At 53.5% G+C, this 19,910-nt stretch overlaps 2 protein-coding genes and 1 long non-coding RNA gene across 4 annotated transcripts in view; 2 read left to right on the forward strand and 1 right to left on the reverse strand.

The window, feature by feature from the left end:
* Positions 1 to 6,854, forward strand: KCND1 (potassium voltage-gated channel subfamily D member 1). Its single transcript, XM_008158223.3, has 6 exons — positions 1 to 1,192; positions 2,936 to 3,098; positions 3,192 to 3,275; positions 3,363 to 3,461; positions 3,715 to 3,965; positions 6,536 to 6,854. The coding sequence occupies exons 1-6, from the start codon at positions 72 to 74 to the stop codon at positions 6,759 to 6,761; spliced, it is 1,944 nt and encodes a 647-aa protein (XP_008156445.1). The 5' UTR covers positions 1 to 71; the 3' UTR covers positions 6,762 to 6,854.
* Positions 2,302 to 10,840, reverse strand: LOC129148630 (uncharacterized). The gene is made up of 4 exons (XR_008555633.1): positions 10,778 to 10,840; positions 3,167 to 3,245; positions 2,921 to 3,055; positions 2,302 to 2,342 (listed from the first exon to the last, which is right to left on the reverse strand). It is a non-coding gene; the product is annotated as an uncharacterized LOC129148630 (long non-coding RNA).
* Positions 10,504 to 19,910, forward strand: part of OTUD5 (OTU deubiquitinase 5) — a 26,698-nt gene continuing 17,291 nt past the window's right edge. For both annotated transcript variants that reach the window (XM_028134932.2, XM_008158221.3), the window contains exon 1: positions 10,504 to 11,871. In XM_028134932.2, coding sequence (XP_027990733.1) covers positions 11,278 to 11,871 — 594 coding nt within the window. In that variant the 5' untranslated portion in view covers positions 10,504 to 11,277. The remainder of the gene's footprint in view (positions 11,872 to 19,910) is intronic.

A 19,910-nucleotide genomic window follows, 5' to 3' on the forward strand; every position in this document is an offset into this window, starting at 1 on the left:
TCCTGGAGACAGCCACATTCTCCTAAAGGCCACCCCCCCCCAAGTCTCCGAGGGGCCTGGGGCGCGGCAGGATGGCGGCAGGCGTGGCCACGTGGCTGCCCTTTGCGCGGGCGGCTGCGGTGGGCTGGCTGCCCCTGGCCCAGCAGCCCCTGCCCCCGGCGCCAGGGGTGAAGGCCTCCCGAGCGGACGAGGTTCTGGTGGTGAACGTGAGCGGGCGGCGCTTCGAGACGTGGAAGAACACGCTGGACCGGTACCCGGACACCCTGCTGGGCAGCTCGGAGAAGGAGTTCTTCTACGATGCCGACTCGGGCGAGTACTTCTTCGATCGCGACCCGGACATGTTCCGACACGTGCTCAACTTCTACCGCACCGGCCGCCTGCACTGCCCGCGGCAGGAGTGCATCCAGGCCTTCGACGAAGAGCTGGCCTTCTACGGCCTGGTGCCCGAGCTGGTGGGCGACTGCTGCCTGGAGGAGTACCGGGATCGGAAGAAGGAGAACGCCGAGCGCCTGGCGGAGGACGAGGAGGCCGAGCAGGCCGCCGAGGGGCCAGCCCTGCGGGCCGGCAGCTCCCTGCGCCAGAGGCTCTGGCGGGCCTTCGAGAACCCGCACACCAGCACGGCGGCCCTCGTGTTCTACTACGTGACCGGCTTCTTCATCGCCGTGTCGGTCATCGCCAACGTGGTGGAGACCATCCCGTGCCGGAGCCTGGCGCGGCGGCCCCCCCGGGAGCAGCCGTGCGGGGACCGCTTCCCCACGGCCTTCTTCTGCATGGACACGGCCTGCGTGCTCATCTTCACCGGGGAGTACCTCCTGCGCCTCTTCGCCGCCCCCAGCCGCTGCCGCTTCCTGCGCAGCGTCATGAGCCTCATCGACGTGGTGGCCATCCTGCCCTACTACATCGGCCTTTTCGTGCCCAAGAACGAGGATGTGTCCGGCGCCTTCGTCACCCTCCGCGTGTTCCGCGTGTTCCGCATCTTCAAGTTTTCGCGGCACTCGCAGGGCTTGCGAATTCTGGGCTACACACTCAAGAGCTGTGCTTCCGAGCTGGGCTTCCTCCTCTTCTCCCTCACCATGGCCATCATCATCTTCGCCACGGTCATGTTCTACGCCGAGAAGGGCACAAAGAAGACGAACTTTACCAGCATCCCCGCAGCCTTCTGGTATACCATTGTCACCATGACCACGCTTGGGTGAGTTGCAGACCCTGTGCGGGGGAGCTGCCCGATCCGTCCGCTACACTCACCCTTTCTGTAAAAGGTTAGGCACACGAGCTCTGTTTGAGCTGCAGTTTGCTCATCTGTAAAAACGGAGGGAGTTGGACGAATCTGCAAATCCCACCCAAGCTTTGACAATGACTTGGGTTCAAGGATTGTCTTAGCTGTGTTCTTCCTGTTGACCGTGTGTTCTCTGGGCCTGTTTCCCCTCTGTAACATGAGAAGATGATCCCTTTTTGAGGGGCTTTAGTGACATCGTGGTTGTGAAAGTTTCTGGTACAGGATAAATAGGTATTGGTTTTATATCACCCCCTTTTCCATCTTTTTTTAAAATATATATATATATATGTATTTTTTAATTGATTTCAGAGAGGGAGAGAGACAGAAACATCAATGATGAGAATCATCCATCGGCTGCCTCCTGCATGCCCTCCACTGGGGATCAAGCCTGCAACCCAGGCATGTGCCCTTGACCGGAATCGAACGAACCTGGGACCCCTCAGTCCACAGGCTGACGCTCTATCCACTGAGCCAAACTAGCCAGGGCCCCCTTTTCCATCTTGAGGACCCACAACTCCCAACCCTCTACAAGCATAGTGTGGGGCACTACCTCTGTGGCTCTCCAGAATAAGATACTTTCAGCAGTATCTTTTTTGCTGATAATCCTTGAAAGAAAATAGTTGGGATAAAAACATCAAATGGAAGCACCAAACTCATGTTGTTCTTGAAGACACTGTCTAGGGCAGACACAGGGTGTCTTCAAGAACAACATGAGTTTAAATAAAAATACCTAATTTCTGTCACCAGGATTAGGTATACACAGTATCTGTTGAAGGGATGGATTGAGCTTGCTCAGAGATTTAATAGAGGTATAGAAAAGTTGATTTGAGGTTTCTAAAGTGTAGAAATTAATTCTGGTTGGAGGTTCAGGATTAGGTCGACAAACAAATACTGAGCCTTGAAAATGGATTGGAACTGAGTATTTTGATGCCTTTTACCCTAGTTAGTCTTTTGGGTTTTTTTTTTTTTACCCTATTTAGTCTTCACAACAACCCTGGGTGGGTGGGCAGCTGCCCATGTCTCCTAGTTGAGGATCCAGTCTTTTGTGGAGGGCGTCCGATTGGTCCTGTGGTTAGGACGAAAGGATGCTGTGTGATCTTGAGCAAGTCGGTTATGGAACCTCCCTGACTTTGGTTTGCACTCCCTCTGTGAGACAAGGTGGTGAGATTGGCTCTGCTCCATCTCCATGGGTAGGGGATGGCATGGAGAAACACGTGAGGACAGTTTTGGGGTTTCCCTGGGGGAACAGGAAGGGGTCCTACCTAGAGAAGGTAAGACAGATTTAAGCAGGGATTCAGAGCCCTTCAGCTGGCTGGCAGTGGTGGAACTCTCTCTCTCCATGAGGCCATGTTTACTGCCTATAACTTCCTCTTTCTCCCCCATGCTGGGTATTAATAGATTTCCAGCTGAGTCAGATGCCTGCACAGATCGCAAGGGGGCAGCAGATGGCAGGGGCTGAGGGCCCATTCTCATTTGACCCCCGCTGGTGACCAGAAATGTCATCCATCCCTCACATTTTGCAGAGCAAGAAACTGAGGCTCAGAGAGTTTGAGTGCCTGGCCAGGGTCACAGAATGAGTTGGATTGAATGGGATGCAGTGGGGGACTGAGGGGTGGGCGGGCACTTTTCTTGACCTTGCCTTACCTCCTCTGGCCCCAGATACGGAGACATGGTGCCCAGCACCATTGCTGGCAAGATTTTCGGATCCATCTGCTCACTCAGTGGGGTCCTGGTCATCGCTCTGCCTGTGCCAGTCATTGTTTCTAACTTCAGCCGCATCTACCACCAGAACCAGCGCGCTGACAAGCGCCGAGCACAGCAGGTAGATGCCCCTTCCATCTCCTGTTCCCCCCACCCCAAGCCAGTCAGTCACCTCCTGTGTTCACCCACCTGACTCGTTCTCTCCTCTCTGTAGAAGGTGCGCTTAGCAAGGATCCGGTTGGCAAAGAGTGGGACCACCAACGCCTTCCTGCAGTACAAGCAGAACAGGGGCCTTGAGGTGGGCAGGTCCCAGATCGGGGTTGGTCGTGAGCAGTGATGGGAGGAGGAAGGTGCTGACCTCATTTGTCTGCTCCATCCGCTCCAGGACAGCGGCAGTGGGGAGGAACAGGCCCTGTGTGTCAGGAACCGGTCCGCTTTTGAGAAACAACATCACCACTTGCTGCACTGTCTCGAGAAGACAACGGTGAGGCCTAAGGAGAAGGGGCATGGCAGAGGGAAGGGGGTCTCTCTGCGACCAAGCCAGCTCTCCCCTGTGGACTTGGAGGCTCACGCAGGGCTTCCTAGAAGAGGCCTGATAGAGCCGAGCCTTGAAGGGTGGGCAAGGGAAGGAAAGAGGGAGCCACTTCCGGAAAGGAAGGCAGGGCATGAGCAAAGGCCTGGTGGCGGTGGCAGCCCTGATGTGGCGCCTTGTGACCGTGCCTCCCTTCTTCCCACAGTGCCATGAGTTCACCGATGAGCTAACCTTCAACGAGGCCCTGGGTGCCGTCTCGCTGGGTGGCCGCACCAGCCGCAGCACCTCTGTGTCCTCCCAGCCAGTGGGGCCTGGCAGCCTTCTATCCTCTTGCTGCCCCCGCCGGGCCAAGCGCCGTGCCATCCGCCTTGCCAACTCCACTGCCTCGGTCAGCCGTGGCAGCATGCAGGAGTTGGACACTCTGGCGGGGCTGCGGAGGAGCCCTGTCCCTCAGAGGTAAGAAACCCCCACCCCCTGGCCATCCCTGAGGAAGCTCAGAGCTTAGACCAGAGGGGTCTGAGATTTCATGACTTCAGGCCTAGCAAGTCAAGCTCCAACCCAAACTCCTCCATGCTGGGAGCTTGGGCTTATCTTGTCCGGAATTCCTTGCTCTTCATTCAATCTCTTGCCGTTTATTGAGCACCTACTATATGCCAGGCAGAGCTTTAGGCACTTTGGAGTTCAGTTCAGGCAGAAATCCCTGACCTTCTGGAACTTACATTCTAGTGGGATGTGACCGTTAATAAACAAATACACAGATGATGCAGTGTGTTAAGTGCCAAGGAGAAAAATAAATCAGGGATGGGGGACAGAGAGAGTAGAACAGTGTATGACGTAGTTTTATCCGTGTGGTTAGGGAGAGCTTTGCTGAGGTGATATCTGAGCCAAGACCTGAAGGAGGTGAAGGGGTGAGTCATGTGATATCTAGAGGAAGAGCTTTGCAGGCAGAGAAAACAGCCTGTGCAAAGACCCCGAGGCAGGACTAGGTCTGTATGTCTCTAATAAGGAACCAGAAAGCTACTGTGAGTAGAGTGGAGTGAGGGAGGGAGAGAGTGGTGGGAGGTAACATCAGAAAGATCAGGGACAAGATTACATAGCTCTCTTACTGTACACTATTATGAGGACTTAGGATTGTAAGGAATCTATCATAATAGATGTTTTGTGTCTGTACGCCCATTTGCTCCAGGCACTATTCTGAGCACTCTGTATCATTTATTATCTCAATTAATCTTCACAAGAACCCTGTGAGGTAGCAATACAGCAGGTTCTTGAATAACATCATTTTGTTCAATATCGTTTTATTTTATTTTTTTGTGTTTGTTCTTTATAAATTACCATTTACATTCAGTATTCTTTGTATTAGTTTTAGGTATACGGCATAGTGGTTAGACCATCATACTTTATAAAGTGTTCCCACCAATATTTCCAGTACCCACCTGGCCCCATACATAGTTATTAGAATATTATTGACTATATTCCCTATGCTGTACATCAGGGGTCCTCAAACTTTTTAAACAGGGGGCCAGTTCACTGTCCCTCAGACCGTTGGAGGGCCGGACTATAGTTTAAAAAAAACTATGAACAAATTCCTATGCACACTGCACATATCTTATTTTGAAGTAAAAAAACAAAACGGCAAAAACACCCGCATGTGGCCCGCGGGCTGTAGTTTGAGGACGCCTGCTGTACATTCATCCCCATGACTATTTCGTAACTACTAATCTGTACTTCTCAATCCCTTCACCTTTCTTCACCCAGTCCCACAGCTCCCCTGCCCTCGGGCAACCACCAGTCTGTTCTCTGTATCTCTGAGTCTATTTCAGTTTTGTTTTTTCAAGTTTGTTCTTCTTTAGATTCCACATATAAGTGAAATCATATGATATTTGTCTTTTTTGTTGTTGTTATTAATACTCACCTGAGTATATTTTTCCATTGATTTTTACAGAGTGGAAGGGAGGGGGAAAGACAGAGAGAGAAACATTGATGTGAGAGAGACATCGATTGGTGGCCTCCCCCATGTGCCAGACCAGGGCCGGGGAGAGAGCCTGCAACCTAGGTATGTGCCCTTGACCAGAATCAAATCCTGGACCCTTCAGTCCATGGGCTGACTATCCACTGAGCAAAGCCAGCTAGGGCTGGTATTTGTCTTTCTCTGTCTGATTTATTTTACTTAGCATAATACCCTCTAGGTCAGTGGTTCTCAACCATTTTAATGCCGCGACCCTTTAATACAGTTCCTCATGTTGTGGTGACCCCCAACCATAAAATTATTTTCGTTGCTACTTCATAACTGTAATTTTGCTCCTGTTATGAATTGTAATGTAAATACCTTGTGTTTTCCGATGGTCTTAGGCTCCACAGCAGCGGTTCTCAACCTGTGGGTCAACCTGAAAACCGCTGCTGTAGAGCCTAAGACCATCGGAAAACACAGATATTTACATTACGACTCATTAACAGTAGCAACATTACATTTATGAAGTAGCAACGAAAATAATTTTATGGTTGGGGGTCACCACAACATGAGGAAGTGTATTAAAGGGTCGCGGCATTAGAAAGGTTGAGAACCACTGCCCTAGGTCCATCCATGCTGTCACAGCTGGTAAGATTTCATCCTTTTTTATGACTAATATTCCCAATGCCATTTTGTTATAACATTGGTGAAATGACTAGAAACTTAACCCTTGTTTTTATTAATTAGCCTGTGGTAAAATTTGGGTGTACATCATTTCACTTAAAGTCACAGAATTCATTAACGATGTTAAGTTTGGACTTACTGTATTATTATTATTAATACTTACTGTATTATTATTATTCACATGAGAGAAAAGAGAGGTTTAGAGTAGTAAAATTGGGATCAGGATTCGAACCCAGGGCTGCCTAACTTCAGAGCCCTCACAGTGATTGGGGGTGCAGGGGAACCGTTTAGTGCCAGGGATCCAGTAGATGCTCAATAAATGTCAAGAGTGCCGTAGCAAGTATTAAGATGACTTTTTAAGAACCTTCTGTCTTCCCACCCTTATCCACAGCCGCTCAAGCCTCAATGCCAAGCTCCACGACAACCTTGACCTGAACTGCGACAGCCGGGACTTTGTGGCTGCCATCATCAGTATCCCTACCCCTCCTGCCAACACCCCAGATGAGAGCCAACCTTCCTCCCCTGGCGGCGGTGGCGGGGCCAGCAGCACCCTCAGGAACTCTAGCCTGGGTACCCCTTGCCTCCTCCCTGAGACTGTGAAGATCTCTTCCCTGTGAGGGTTGGGCCCCACCATCCAGAGGGCCCTCTTGATTCTTGGGGACTCCTTTCCAAAGCCATATTTTTTGGGGGACAGACAGGGGCAGGCTTGGGGAATGCCCCCCCCCCCATTGAGAACTATGCAATGGAGTTTCATGGAATGGCCTACCTTGTGGGGATATAGCCAGGGAATGGGACACCTCCCCCACCCCAGACAGATTTCCTGGTGGGAGCTGAATTGCTAGGCTTCCTCAGGCCCCAGCACACTGGGACCAGACCCTCCCCCCAGCTGGCCTCCTGCATGCTCCTCCCCTTGGGCCCTCAGGCTCCCACCTGACATCTGAGCTCTAGCCTGAGAAGAGGTGAGACTTCCTCTTCTCTCTGTCAGGGGGCTGTGGAGGTTTGGGGATTCTGGGAAGAGAACCATCCCCTCTGCTCTGGCCTCCAAGAGAGGTCCCCACCCTCCACCAGGCCCAACAACACCTAAATTCCAAAGCTTGGAATGCAACCACAGGCTTCATGGGCTGTGGCCTCAGCAGTGACCTTCCACCCCCAGGCCTTGCCTCAGGGGTCAGGCTGCCTCTCCCAACACACACAGATAGCACAAACACTAGCCCCCTTCTCTGGCTGCTGGAAATGGGTCCTTGCAACTCCATCCTCTGCTGGGCCCCCAGCAAACTCTAGCAATAGCAGCTGCTGCTGTGACATTATGCAAAGCCTCTGCCCAGTTTGCTGCATTTACATCTGCCCTAATCAGAGGGGCCACCTCTAATACTCCTCCTCCTCTCCCCTCTGGTTTGCTTCTTTCCTGGGTTGGGCCGGAGTCTGGACCGGCTGAGATAAGCACCTGGCAACCAACAAGGGTTGGGCTGGGTTTTGGAGATCATGAGCTGATTCCTCGTACTTGGGCAGGCGTCCAGAAGCGCCAGGAGCTGAGGCCTGGGTTGTTCTTGAACTCTTGGGAGTTGTAGGAGGCAGAAGGAACTTCTCTACTCGTCCCACAATACCTTTCCACATATTCCTCTCTCTTCTCCCTCTTGGGTCACCTTCCGGAACTCTGTTTGCTCTCAGGCTGATTTATCTGGCATCATCTCAGGTTCCCTGTCCCCAGCACTGCCCCTGTGGAGCTGGTGGCTGACAAAGATGGAGTTTTCATCAGTCAATAAAACCTGAGAGGAGAGATGAGGATGAACACCTCCTGGCTCAGTGGCTTTGGGGGCTGGGGAGGGCTGGGGAGTTAAAAGTACTCTGATTTAAATTCCTTTCAACTAGTAGAAGGGCTAGTGTGGGTAAAGGTATGGGAGGTAGATGGTTGGTGATGTGTTCTGGAAGATGAGGGTCTAGGAGAAATGAAAACGCGGGGCTTGAAGAGTTGGCTCTCCAGCCAGTGAGGCAGGCTAGGAGGGGTCCTGAGACATGCGGACATCATCTGCGCCAGCTTCCTCACTCACAGATGAGGAAACTGAGACCCAGAGCAGCACATGCTTGGTTTGGGGGAGACTTAAACCCCGGTTTCCTGACAGAAAATGGCTCTGAATTGAACCCTGATGAAAAGCATCGCTCAGTGTGGCCACCCCCCCTTTCTTGTGGATGCCCCTACAATTCCTCCTTTGGACTACTGGGTAGATGAGGCTACTGTGTGACTGAGCTCCGTGGAGCACTGAGAAGACAGACCTTGGATTCAGGTCAACCTGAATTCCAATCCCTGGGAAAGAGAATGACTTAACTTTTCTTGCCCCAGGCTGCTATTCTGGGAAACAGAGATAATCCTTTCTTTTGTTCACCAAATATTTATTAACTGGATATCATGTGCTAGCCCTAGGGGTACAGAGATGAGAAAAGGAGAGATCATTTCTGTCTACAGAGGTGAACATGGAAGGCAGCTAAGCAATTACAAGATAGTGCAGGAGAACTAAGATCGATGGATTACAGAAGCATGTAGAGAATCTAACCTGGCCGGCACAGGAAGAATGAGGGGCAGTTCGCCAGGTAAAGACAAAAGGGTAAAAATGTTTCAGGCAGAGAAAACAGCGTGTGCAAAGGCCTGGAGGTTAGAGAGCGAGCTTGGGGCCTTTGGGGAACTCAGATTAGTTGAGTAGAGCTGGGAAACAGAGCGTGAGGCTACGATGAGGGTGAGAACGCAGAGGTAAGCCAGATCACAAAAGGCCTTTGAAGCTAGGATACAGATTTTGGACTTCATCCTAAGGATAATGGGGACCTCTAAAGGCTTACAAACAAAGTCATCATGAGGTTTGTGCTTCAGAATGATCATTCTGGTTGTGGAGAGTGGATTCGAGAGAAACACTCCTGGAGGAAGAGCAGTGAGGAGGCGGCTTTTGTAGTGGCCAACACAACAGGCCCAGGAAACCTGAGTCCTCTCCCATTAAGGGGAGCCCTGTCCGGGTAGTGGCAGTAAGAGTTGGACAGGCAAAATTTTCGAGAGGTAGAATTGGCAGGGCTTGGGATGGACGGGCATCTGGGAGTTGAGGAAGAGGCAAGGCTGACTCCTAGGTTTTCTGGTTTGGGCAAAGGCTGGGGGTGCCATACACTGTCCAAGGTAACATCAAAGCTGTTAGCACATAGTTCCAGGCACACAGTAAGTGCTTGGTGATGACTAGCTACACTTTTGTAAGTTCCGTTTTAGATGTGTGGTGCTAGACAAATAGCCAGTAGGGAGTGGGATATATGGGTCGAGGGACATGGTCATGAAAAGACTCAATGTGATAATGTGCATAGGCATTAAGCGCAGTGCCCTGAACACAATAGGCCCAGTAAACTTGAATCCTCTCCCATTAAGTCTCATGAAAAGAAAACACAATAGCACATTTATTACGGATACCCTTCAGGGAAGACTTCAACTAGGGTTGGCATCTGAAGGAAGTTTAGATGGCACTCAGAAGAGCTTTTTGATGGTCTCTCTTTCAGTCAATCTATTGTATGACTTGGCTCCTAAGATACAGCAAGCCCCCACCTCTCACAACAGCTTCTTGGTTTATGAGCTCAATGGAACCCCACAACTCCCTGAGGTAGTCTGGGCAGGCATTATCATTCCCATTTTACACACGGGTTTAAGCTCAAATTTGAGACACAGTGACTTGCTCAGGGTCCTACAGTTGGTAATGGGCCATCCATGTCTGGAACTGAGGTCTTCCTGACTCCAAAGCCTGGGATCCTTGCCTGTGCACCATCATGCTAATTTATTGAGCCCTTACTAAGTGCCAGGAACACTATCAGACCCTTTATGAGTCTGACCCTTAAACTGGAAACATCATTGCCATTTTATAGAGAAGTAGAAATTGAGCTTGGGTGGATGTTAAATGACTTGGCCAGAGATCACACAGACAAGAGGAGAAGAGCTAGATTAGCTTGTAACTCTCCAGCTACTCAGTAGCAGAGATCTTACTAACCCCATCGTGAGACGCTGATAGTGACAGAGATGGATACATAAAGTTTGGCTCAAGCCAGGTAAAGACAGTTGCAGAAACAAGTAAATAAAAGGCGGCTCTGCGGCGCCTGCGCACTAGCCACAGGGGCGGGGAGGTCAACGCGGGGGCGAACGTGAGGTAGCGCCAAAGAGGGCGTGTCTGCTTCCCAAACACCCACAGTCCCCACGGTGCCTGTCTGTCCCTTGATTGGCTCGTCGGACTCGAGTGACCGCGCCTCTTAACCAATCACCGCAGTCCTCAGCCTTTTACAGCGGGAAGCACCGCCCGCCAGTCCCCGGGTGTGGATTTACAGGTGGGTGGGACCGGAACTGACGCTACAGGGGATTGCTATGCTCTGGGAGTGTTGATATTTTCCTGTCAGTCCCACTGACAGCGGCCAAGTTGGAAGCCCGGAAGGGAGGCGCTTGGAAAAACTGTCGTGCGCGGGGCAGGTCAAGCTGTCCTGCCCGTCGCTGTGCCGCCGCCGGCGAGCCAAAGCCTCAGGGAAAGAAGTCAAGAGCAGGACGGCGCGGCCAGAAGAAAGGCCAAGAAGCCGGGCGCCGACTGCGAGTGAAATCTGAGCCGGAGGGCACGGGAGGGCGATCGCTCACCTCTGATTGGCCCTTGGGCGTCAGCGAGGACCCACGCAGCCACTTCGATAGGTTGGTGCCCGCGATTGTTGTGGCGGCGGCGAGGATTTTGCCCACGTACTTCCGAGCCAGAGGCGGGGCTGTGCTCTGGCGCGCTTGCGCGGCGCCCCTGGACCCCACCCGGTAGTTCAAGAACCTGCGAGGGGGCGGGGCGAAGAGGTGCTTGTTTTGGTTCAGTTTCCCTTGAACGGGAAGGCCGGAAAGAGCGTAACAATCAACTTGCCGAACTCCGAGAGCAGGCGACGACGCTCGTCGCGCTGCCTTCACCTTCGACTTCACATCCGGGTTCTTCCGTCGCGTGACCTGCGCGTCGCCTCCGGCTCTCTCGAACCGGTGCCTCGATCTCTTTATCCAGGCCCGCCGATCCCGTGGTGCTCCGCGCACCAGTTTAGCCCCTCATCCGGGTTCTGTCCCGGCGTGCCGCGCGCCGGGTTTGCTGGGGGGTACTCGGCGGGGCCGCCATGACTATTCTCCCCAAAAAGAAGCCGCCGCCTCCCGACGCCGACCCCACCAACGAGTCGCCGCCGCCCGGGCCGCTGCCCCCGGCGCCGCGCCGCGGCGGGGGTGTGGGCGTGGGCGGTGGCGGCTCGGGCGTGGGCAGCAGCGACCGCGACCGTGAGTCGGGTGTCGTGGGGCCCCGACAGCGGGCCTCGCCGCCGCCCCAGGGCCAGCTGCAGGGGCCACCGGGGGCACTTCACCGCTGGGCGCTGGCTGTGCCGCCCGGCGCCGTGCCGGGTCCCCGGCCCCAGCAGGGCTCCCCTCCACCTTGCGGGGGCCCGGGCGGTCCTGGCGGCGTTCCGGGCGACGCGCACGGTGCAGCGGCAGCAGGTGTAGGCGCGGCTGGCGTGGTGGTGGGCGTGGGCGGCTCGGTGGGCGTGGGCAACTGCTGCTCGGGGCCCGGCCACAGCAAGCGGCGGCGCCAAGCCCCCGGGGTTGGCACGGTTGGCGGGGCCAGTCCGGAGCGCGAGGACGTCGGCGCAGGTTACAACAGTGAGGATGAGTACGAAGCGGCTGCAGCGCGCATCGAGGCCATGGACCCTGCCACTGTTGAGCAGGTATGGGCTGGAAATGACAGGTGAGCGGGTATGGCGGATGGTATCCCCAGGGGACTTGCACGTCACCTCCCGGAGCCTGTCACTGTTTTTCTCTGGTGCTAGGGGCATGAGACACCATGTTTACCTGCCCCCTTGCCCCAAGGACTTGAGGCTAGAGGCCCGAGATAAGAGGAAGGGCGTAAGGATGGTGTTGGTGGTCTCTTCTGGGTGCTGGGACCTCACCTTGAAGGGCCTGTAGGTGGGGACGCCCCGGGAGACACAGGCAGAGTGAAATGCCTCCTGGGAGGGGCGTCTCATGACTCTCCAAGGGACCTTGGTCTGTGTTCGGTGGCTTGAGATTTGTTTTTCTCTTGAGACACGAGTAAGGTTGAGACCTCAGAGATGTTTGAGTGATCCCCAAATATCTAAACCCTTTCAGGGGTGTGAGACACTCTGTATAGGACAACCCCTCCTTCCTTCTCCGGGGGGACACAGCACAGGACCCTCAGCAGCGGGGTCTGACAATTCCTCAGGGGTCCTAAGCCTGCCGTCAGTGGCTTGAGACTCTTCTAAAAATCAAGGGCCTGAGACACACATATGCATCCCCTTCGGGGAGAGGGATCTTCTGAGCTTTCCTCCAGGGATATGACTTTTCTTGGGGAGAGAAGAGTCCCTTCCCCTTGGGGACAAGAGCCAAAACCAATAGCCAGGGACCAGAAACTCGACTGGGGTACAGGAGACGCATTCTCTTAATTGACTAGGGTCTGTGCTTCCTCTCGGTAGTCTGAGACCTCCTTGGGCAAAAAGAGTCGGAATCTCTCTGCAGGAGCTAAAACTTCTTTTAAGGGATAGACCTTTGGCCCCTCTCCCCCACCCCCACCCCCACCCCCACCAGGCCTGAGGCTTTCTTCAAGAAAATGAGACTCAATGTTTTGGTTACTGGAGCCTAAGATTCCCCCTGCTTAAGGAGTTAGGCTTTCAGAGACTGGGGGTGAGGCCTCTTCAGATAGCACCCCTCAGAGATCCTAGGCAAAGCAAATTCTTTAGGGGACCTTTCTGCTCAGGGCCTGGTGTCTGAGTGTTTTTCTTGGGGGCCTGAGACACCCCCCCCCCCCCTGTCCACACAGAGATCTATGGGCTCCTTCTACCCAGTTATGAAGGACTAAAACACATCTTGGGGATGTAATAGCTCCCCCTCCCCCCTGTAACAGAGATCTAAGTACCCCCCCCCCTGTCAGGGATGTTAAGATTTCTGCCTTGGGAACTCAATCCTGAGATCCAGGCAGCATGGAGTCCCAGAGATGGAGTCTGAGGCCTTCCCACAGACCTAAGCCTGCCTTCAGGGGCCTGAGACCCACTGTGCCAAGGACACTTGAGCTTTCCCTCAAGGACAGGAGGCCCTTACTTACCCCCAGTGACTGCTGTGTCTCTACAGATGAGATCTGAGCTCAGGAATAGAACCTACCACCAGAATTAATTCCTGAGACCCTTCCCTTGGGGGCATAGGTACAGAGTTCCTGGGGAATAGGGTCCTGAGTCTTACCCCCCCTCAAGAATTTGAACTTGCCCGCATGTACATGAGACACCTCCCCTGCCTTAGGACCTGAGATATGGGTCCACCCTGATAGCATTGACTATGACCTCACTTCAGACAGCACACGTACACCTGAGTCATGGCGGCCTTTTAGGGACATGAGATTTCCTGTCTGGGGACTTGAGCCTAAGACCACCCTCCACTTGTGAACTAAGTCCTGAGAACTGCCCTCCCCGCTTGGGGACAGAGGTATGGTGGGATTCTGAGGAAGAGAATCTGAGCCTCCTCCCGGGGGCCTAAGCTTCCCCTTAGGGACAAGAGCGCCTTCACTTCAGGGAGTGGTCTGGGCCCTGTCCTGCCATGGGGGTGAAGCCTCCCACAGCCAGGCAGTCTTTTATCACCAGGAAGAAGGACCTGAGGTCCTCCCCATGGGGCCTGAGGCTTTCCCCCCCCACCCCCTGCACAGAAGTACCTAGGCGCTCTTAGCTTCCGCCAGGAACGTCTCCTTGCTTTCTCTCAGAAGATGTCAGTGCCTGGGGCCAGGGGACTGAGGCCTCCCCTTAAGAACTAGCAGATATTCAGAGACTCAGCCTGACCCAGCTCTGCTTGCTTCTCCTCTCCAGGATCAGGGAAATATTCTGAGCTTCCTGAATCGCTTCCAACAAGCTTTTTTCTTCCCAGAGATGGGGAAAGAGGTCTGGGGCATCCCCACTCCAAGGAGATTCTCCACTCATATCCCTGTCTCCCCCTCCCCCCGCTTGGCTCAAATAAATCTTTCTGTACTTCCCAGGGGCCTGGGCCTCGTCGAGCCCCCTTTGTTGCCTTCCCACCCTTACTCCAAGCCGGATAAATCATCTCGGGATCCACTGAGTCAGGATCAAGAGTTGTTTCTTCTCTCCCTGGTTTGGGGTCAAGTCTGCCTTTTTTCCTTCACAGGATAGGGAGAGATACATCCCTGGTCCCGAGAACAGAGAGGAAGCATGTCACATGTTGCCATGGTGACTGGAATGACGCCTCCATACACCCCCTTTGCATCTCGTAGGCTGGGTGTTCCTCCGTTGTTCTTGTCCCCATAAGAACTTGGGAGTAAAAGCTCTGGGGTTGCAGGGTATCTTCCCTTCCCAACTACAGAGCGGAGGCTTCCTGTCCTCACACTGCTTGGGGTAAAAGGAGGAAGATGCTTCTCCCTGCCACACCTGATCCAACTTGGGGGGACCCTCCGGGGACGACAAGAGGGGGGACTATCTTCCTGCTGCCCCAGGCTTGGTCCTGAACTGTCACTGGGGCATGTGTAGCCTGGAGGCCAATTCGATCCCTTGGAAAGGGGAGTTGTGGAGAGGGAGCCCACGTGGCGAATCTGGTCCTTGTTCTGGCTACTCAGACTTCCTGTTTGTCCCGATGCTATGACTGTGCCTCTGTTGCCTGTAGGAACCCCTTAGGCAACTTAGGGTCAGGGGTTTCCTTCCCCAGGCGCGGCCGCCTTACTGAGAGTCTACTGTGTGAAAAGAACGGCTTCAGAGCGTCCTCGGCTTGACGACCCCACAGAGCATTCCGAGGACGGGGCATGCACACCCAGGTGGAGGGAGAGGCTGGGGCTGGCAGGGTAGGCAGGGTGCCTGGGTTCCCATTCAGGCTCTGCTGGGGCTTTGCTGGGTGAACCAGACTAGTTCTGCCTCTGTTCTCCGGGCCTCTTTCCGTCTTGGCCAGGTAAGGAGCTGGTGGGGGTCATTTAGGTTCAGGATCTTAGAGAGCTCACACCAAAGCCCTCTGGACCTGGAGGTGACAGCAAATGGGGGGTGTCTTTTGAGAAAGAACTGGGTTTCTCCGAGGTTGGCGGGCAGGACAAGCAGCCTATTTGGCGTGAGGCTCAGGGCTTGGTTTTTTGGTCACCTGTGCTGTGGTGAAGAAACTCGGGGTTGCCTGTCAGGGGGCCTATTGGATGATGTGGAGGTAAGGCTGTGTGGGGGGAGAATTGGGCCTTTTGAACTGGGTAGGCCCAGAGGCTCCTGCATAGCTACTTGATAGCTTTGGGCAAATTCTCTTCTCAGCTGCCTCTTTTTTTTTTTTTTTTTGCAAAAGTCCACCCATGCCTAGTGATTGAGTGTGTGAATACCTGGCTGACTCACTTCAGACCTTGGCTGGTGCTTCTCTTGCCGTTTCCCAGGATCACTTAGGTTCTTCCTAGGAGCCTTTGTAACCTGCCCGCTCCTCTCGTGGGGAGGCAGAGTGGGATAGCAGAAAGTGGTCCCTGTCCGGGTTTGAGTCCTGTGTTTTTTGGCAGTTCTCTTTTTTGGGGATTCAATGTTCTGAAGCTCGTGGTAATGTCTTCTCGAATTCCCTATTCCCTACTCCCCGCACCCAGTGGTCGGCAAACTCATTAGTCAACCGAGCGGCAACCGCGGCTGGCGAGCCGCAGTTTGCCGACCACTGCCCTAACCCGTGGCGAAAGTTTTGAGTGGAGCCTCTTAGCTTTTGGTGGGGGCATGCTACGAAGTTTCAGGCAATGTTCCACTTCCTTCGCCCTGGCCTATCGGTTCTTGGGTCATTGTTGTTGTTGTTGTTGTTGTTGATTTTTACAGCTTTACTGAGACATAATTCACATACCATGCAATTCATGAGCTGAAAGCGGTTTTTCGTCTGCTCACAGAGTTGTGCATCCATACTTTTCTGTAAATGTGTTTTTATTAATTTTTGGAGAGAGAGGAAGGGAGAGACAGAAACATCAATAAGAAACATCTGCATTGGCTGCCTCCCGCACGCCCCCTGCTGGGGATTGAGCCCCACCGGGGGCATGTGCCCTGGCTGGGAATTGAACCAGTGGACCTCCCCTCCAGGTGCATAGATTGATGCTCAATCACTGACCACACTGGCCCGGCAACCAGTAATCTACTTTGTGCCTTGATTGATTTGTCTCTTCTGGATGGTTCATAGAAATGGAATCATATCATATGCTGTCCTTTGTGACTGCTTCTTTCACTCAGTATAGGCTCACCCGTGTTGTAGCATGGAACAGTACTTCATTTCTTTTTGTTGCATAATGATAGAATCTTCTCTTTTTTTAATATATTTTATTGATTTTTTTTACAGAGAGGAAGGGAGAGGGATAGAGAGCTAGAAACATCGATGAGAGAGAAACATCGACCAGCTGCCTCCTGCACAACCCCCACTGGGGATGTGCCCGCAACCAAGGTACATGCCCTTGACCGGAATCGAACCTGGGACCCTTCAGTCCGCAGACCGACGCTCTATCCACTGAGCCAAACCGGTTTTGGCGAATCTTCTTTTTTTTTTTTAAATCCCTTCCCCTGCCCCCAGTGGCCTGGCGTTAGGTTTTAGGGCCTTGCTCTTTCCTATCCCTCTGCCCTGGAGAGCTTGTGTTGGTCCTTAGAGAGCAGTGCATCTGCCTGTGTTTCTCGTTGGATGGGTTGCTTGTGTTTTGCACATGGAGCTGAGCCAGTGTTGCTGGGCGTTTTGGGGGAGAGAGGGGCAGAGCTGTGAAGCCCAGAATACTGAACCCCTCTTTGCCATGGGCTCTGGGAAGACATCTGTCCATAAGCTGTCATTGCTGCTAACATCTTCTCCCGCTCCCTACCCCCTTCAGTGACAGCTCCTTTATTGATGAGTAGGGTCAGCAGCTTCCCAGGCTGTAGGGGGAGTCCAGGCCCCTGCTGCTTTAATTCTAACCCTCCCCCTGGGAGGTGGGTGCTGGAGAGGTGGATCCTGCTAGCTGATAGCCACATGACATTGCCTCACAGCTTACAGGAGTGCTACCGGGCGGGGGGGGGGGTGTATTATTTTCCTGTGGCTGCTGTGACAAATTACCACAAACTAGAGGGCTGAAAACAACAGACACGTATTCTCTCTCAGTTCTGGAGGCCACCAGTCCAAAGTCAGTTTCACTGGTCCAAAATCAAGGTGCTGTCAAGGCTGCACTCCTTTCAGAGGCTTTAGAGGGGAGCCCAGTCCTTTTCCAGCTTCTGGGGGGCTGCTGACATTCCTTGGTTTGTGAACGCATCACTCTGCTCTCCACCTGTTTTCACATCATCGTCTCTGTGTATGTGGTCTCCTCTTCTCTCTGTATCAGATCCCCCTCGACTGTTCTAAGGCCATTTGTGGTTGTGTCTAGGTCCCATCAAGATGCTGTTAAGGTGATCTCTGCATCTCACGATCCTTAACTTAATTACACCTGCAAGTACCCTTTTTCCTTATAAAGTGACATTTACAGGTTCCAGGGATTAGGGCCTGATATGTTTGGGCGGCTCTTAATTCAGCCTACTACAGGGGGGTTCTTTTTCCCTTCCAGGGAGGGGATAGGAACGAATTAAGTGCTCTCCTACTGGACCGAGTCCTGTAATATTTGAGTCTCCCCAGTATCCCTGTTATTGGGAGACTTGTTATCCCATGTCACAGATTGGAAAACTGGCTCAGAGCAGGTCATCACATGGCTAATAGTTGGAGCTGGATCGGAACCCGAGTCAGTTGGGTCCCACAGTCTTTTGCAACTTGGGTCTTTGTGGCAGTAGGTTGCAGAGCCTTACACCTGGGATCCCCTGTTGTCAGAGGGCTTTGCCCAGCCCCTTTGTGGAGGCTCAGAGATGTGGATGGACTTGCCCACTGGCTCATTAGTGGGCTTGCAAGATTGAGGGTCTGGACTTGACTTCCTTGGGCCAGGACATTAATGTAGTGTAAACTTCTCTGTGGCTGGGCCAGCCCCCGCCCCCTGCTCCTCACTCCCTCCAGCCTGTCCTTCCCAGTCCATTTTCCTAAGCAACTTCCAAATTGACACCTATTTTTTGGAGGCTCCTGTCCAGCTGGGATAAGGAACAGACTGTGCTACGAGCTCCTGGGACTGTATAAACTCTTTCTAGAACTCAGGACCAGGGTCTCCCTATTTTATCTCCCCACAGGGGGAGAGAGAAAAGGGTTTCAGCCAGAGCCCAGCATCTTCAGGCTGCCGGTGCCCAAGCCAGTGGGTGGTTCGTGGCTCGGCCTCCACATCCAGGCACAGATGCCACACTGGCTGCCTCGGACTAAAGCCCTGCTTGTGCCACGGGAATGCTCAGGCCTCCTTCATGTTTAGGGGTAAACCAGGCTTTCCCCGGCATGGCCTGCTAAGTTTGTCTCCATGCTATGGCTCATGAGGCCTCCCCTGTTGCTTCTATACTAGGCCTTGTTGGTGCCCAAACCCCAGCTCTTTCCTGCCCTCATAAAACGAGGATAATGCTTCCTGCCATCTGAGCTGTGGTGCAATTAAGAGGTCACCTTTTGCATCTGGCACCTGGCATGAGGCAGGCATTTGGCTAATAGGAGTCCATCTTTCTTCCTGGCCCTGCCCCGCTCACCTTCATATCCCTACCCAGGACGTGAGCTCTGCTGGACTCATTGCTGGCCTGGGGCCTCCCTGGTGCTTTGTGGCAGAAGTGATTTCTTACCCAGTTCACCAGCTTTTCTGGAGGGCTTGGTGTTTTAATCCTTTGCTCAGGTGGAACCTCCTCTCGGGCGCCAGTATTTTTTTTTTAATATATTTTATTGATTTTTACAGAGAGAAAGGGAGAGGGATAGAGAGTTAGAAACATCAATGAGAGAGACTCATTGATCGGATGCCTCCTGCACACCCCCTATTGGGGATGTGCCCGCAACCAAGGTACATGCCCTTGACCGGAATCGAACCTGGGACCCTTCAGTCCGCAGGCCGACGCTCTATCCACTGAGCCACACCGGTTAGGGCTCGGGCGCCAGTCTCAATGACTGGCCAGGGCCCTTCCTCCGTGCTCTCCAGCACCCCTGTGTTCCTCTCTTTCACGGTCCTGCTCACACTTGTGTGTAGTCACTGCCTGTTTCCCCGCCCCTCGCGCAGTTTGTGAGCTGATGGAGGGTAGAGAGCACATCTGATTCACTTCTCTGGCCTCATTGCCAGCCCAAGGTCTGACTTAGTAGCTGCCTGGTCACCCTTTACTGGATACATAAGGAGGAGGCCCTCTCGTCCCCCTTGATCTCCTTTCCCCCCACACTTAGGGCAGGAGGTTGCTGGGTGCCTTTCTTTGTTAGGACCTCGGTCCAGTCCAGTCTCAGCCTATAGCCATAGTTGCAGCTGCACTGCTGGAGACCCCCAGCTGGGAGATGGCTGACCCCGTTTGGCAGGGATGGGTTTGGGGGAAATGCTCATCCACGGCCTCTGGGGCAGGAGGGGCACCTGGACTGCTGGAATGTTGTGCACAAACAGGAGTCTGTGGGCTTCCCATGGAAGCCCATTAAGGGCTTCCCAGTGCCTTTGTCATCTCTGGAAAGCCAGCCAGCCATACCTTCCCGGGGTGTGGGTATTCCCTTGTCCCCTCCCCCTTCAGCCCCTCCTGTCCAGCCACTCACCTGGGACTTTCTGAGGGTCCCTCAGTTGTATGTCTCTGTCTGTGTTGGTCTCACCCCTTCTTCTGACTGGTGACCACCTCCCCAGTGTATGGTACAATGTTTACAAAGCCTTTTCTGGCTCTGAAGCTCCTTGGATCGTCTTGACAGCTCTTTCAGGTAT

Source organism: Eptesicus fuscus, chromosome 1 (assembly GCF_027574615.1).
Source record: "Eptesicus fuscus isolate TK198812 chromosome 1, DD_ASM_mEF_20220401, whole genome shotgun sequence".
Taxonomy (NCBI): Eukaryota; Metazoa; Chordata; class Mammalia; order Chiroptera; family Vespertilionidae; genus Eptesicus; species Eptesicus fuscus.

Coding starts and splice junctions, on each gene's coding strand:
- KCND1 (XM_008158223.3), top strand. CDS start 72: ATGGCGGCAGGCGTGGCCACGTGGCTGCCCTTTGCGCGGGCGGCTGCG. Junction 3,099..3,191: donor ACAAGCGCCGAGCACAGCAG/GTAGATGCCCCT, acceptor TCCTCTCTGTAG/AAGGTGCGCTTAGCAAGGAT. Junction 3,966..6,535: donor AGGAGCCCTGTCCCTCAGAG/GTAAGAAACCCC, acceptor CCTTATCCACAG/CCGCTCAAGCCTCAATGCCA.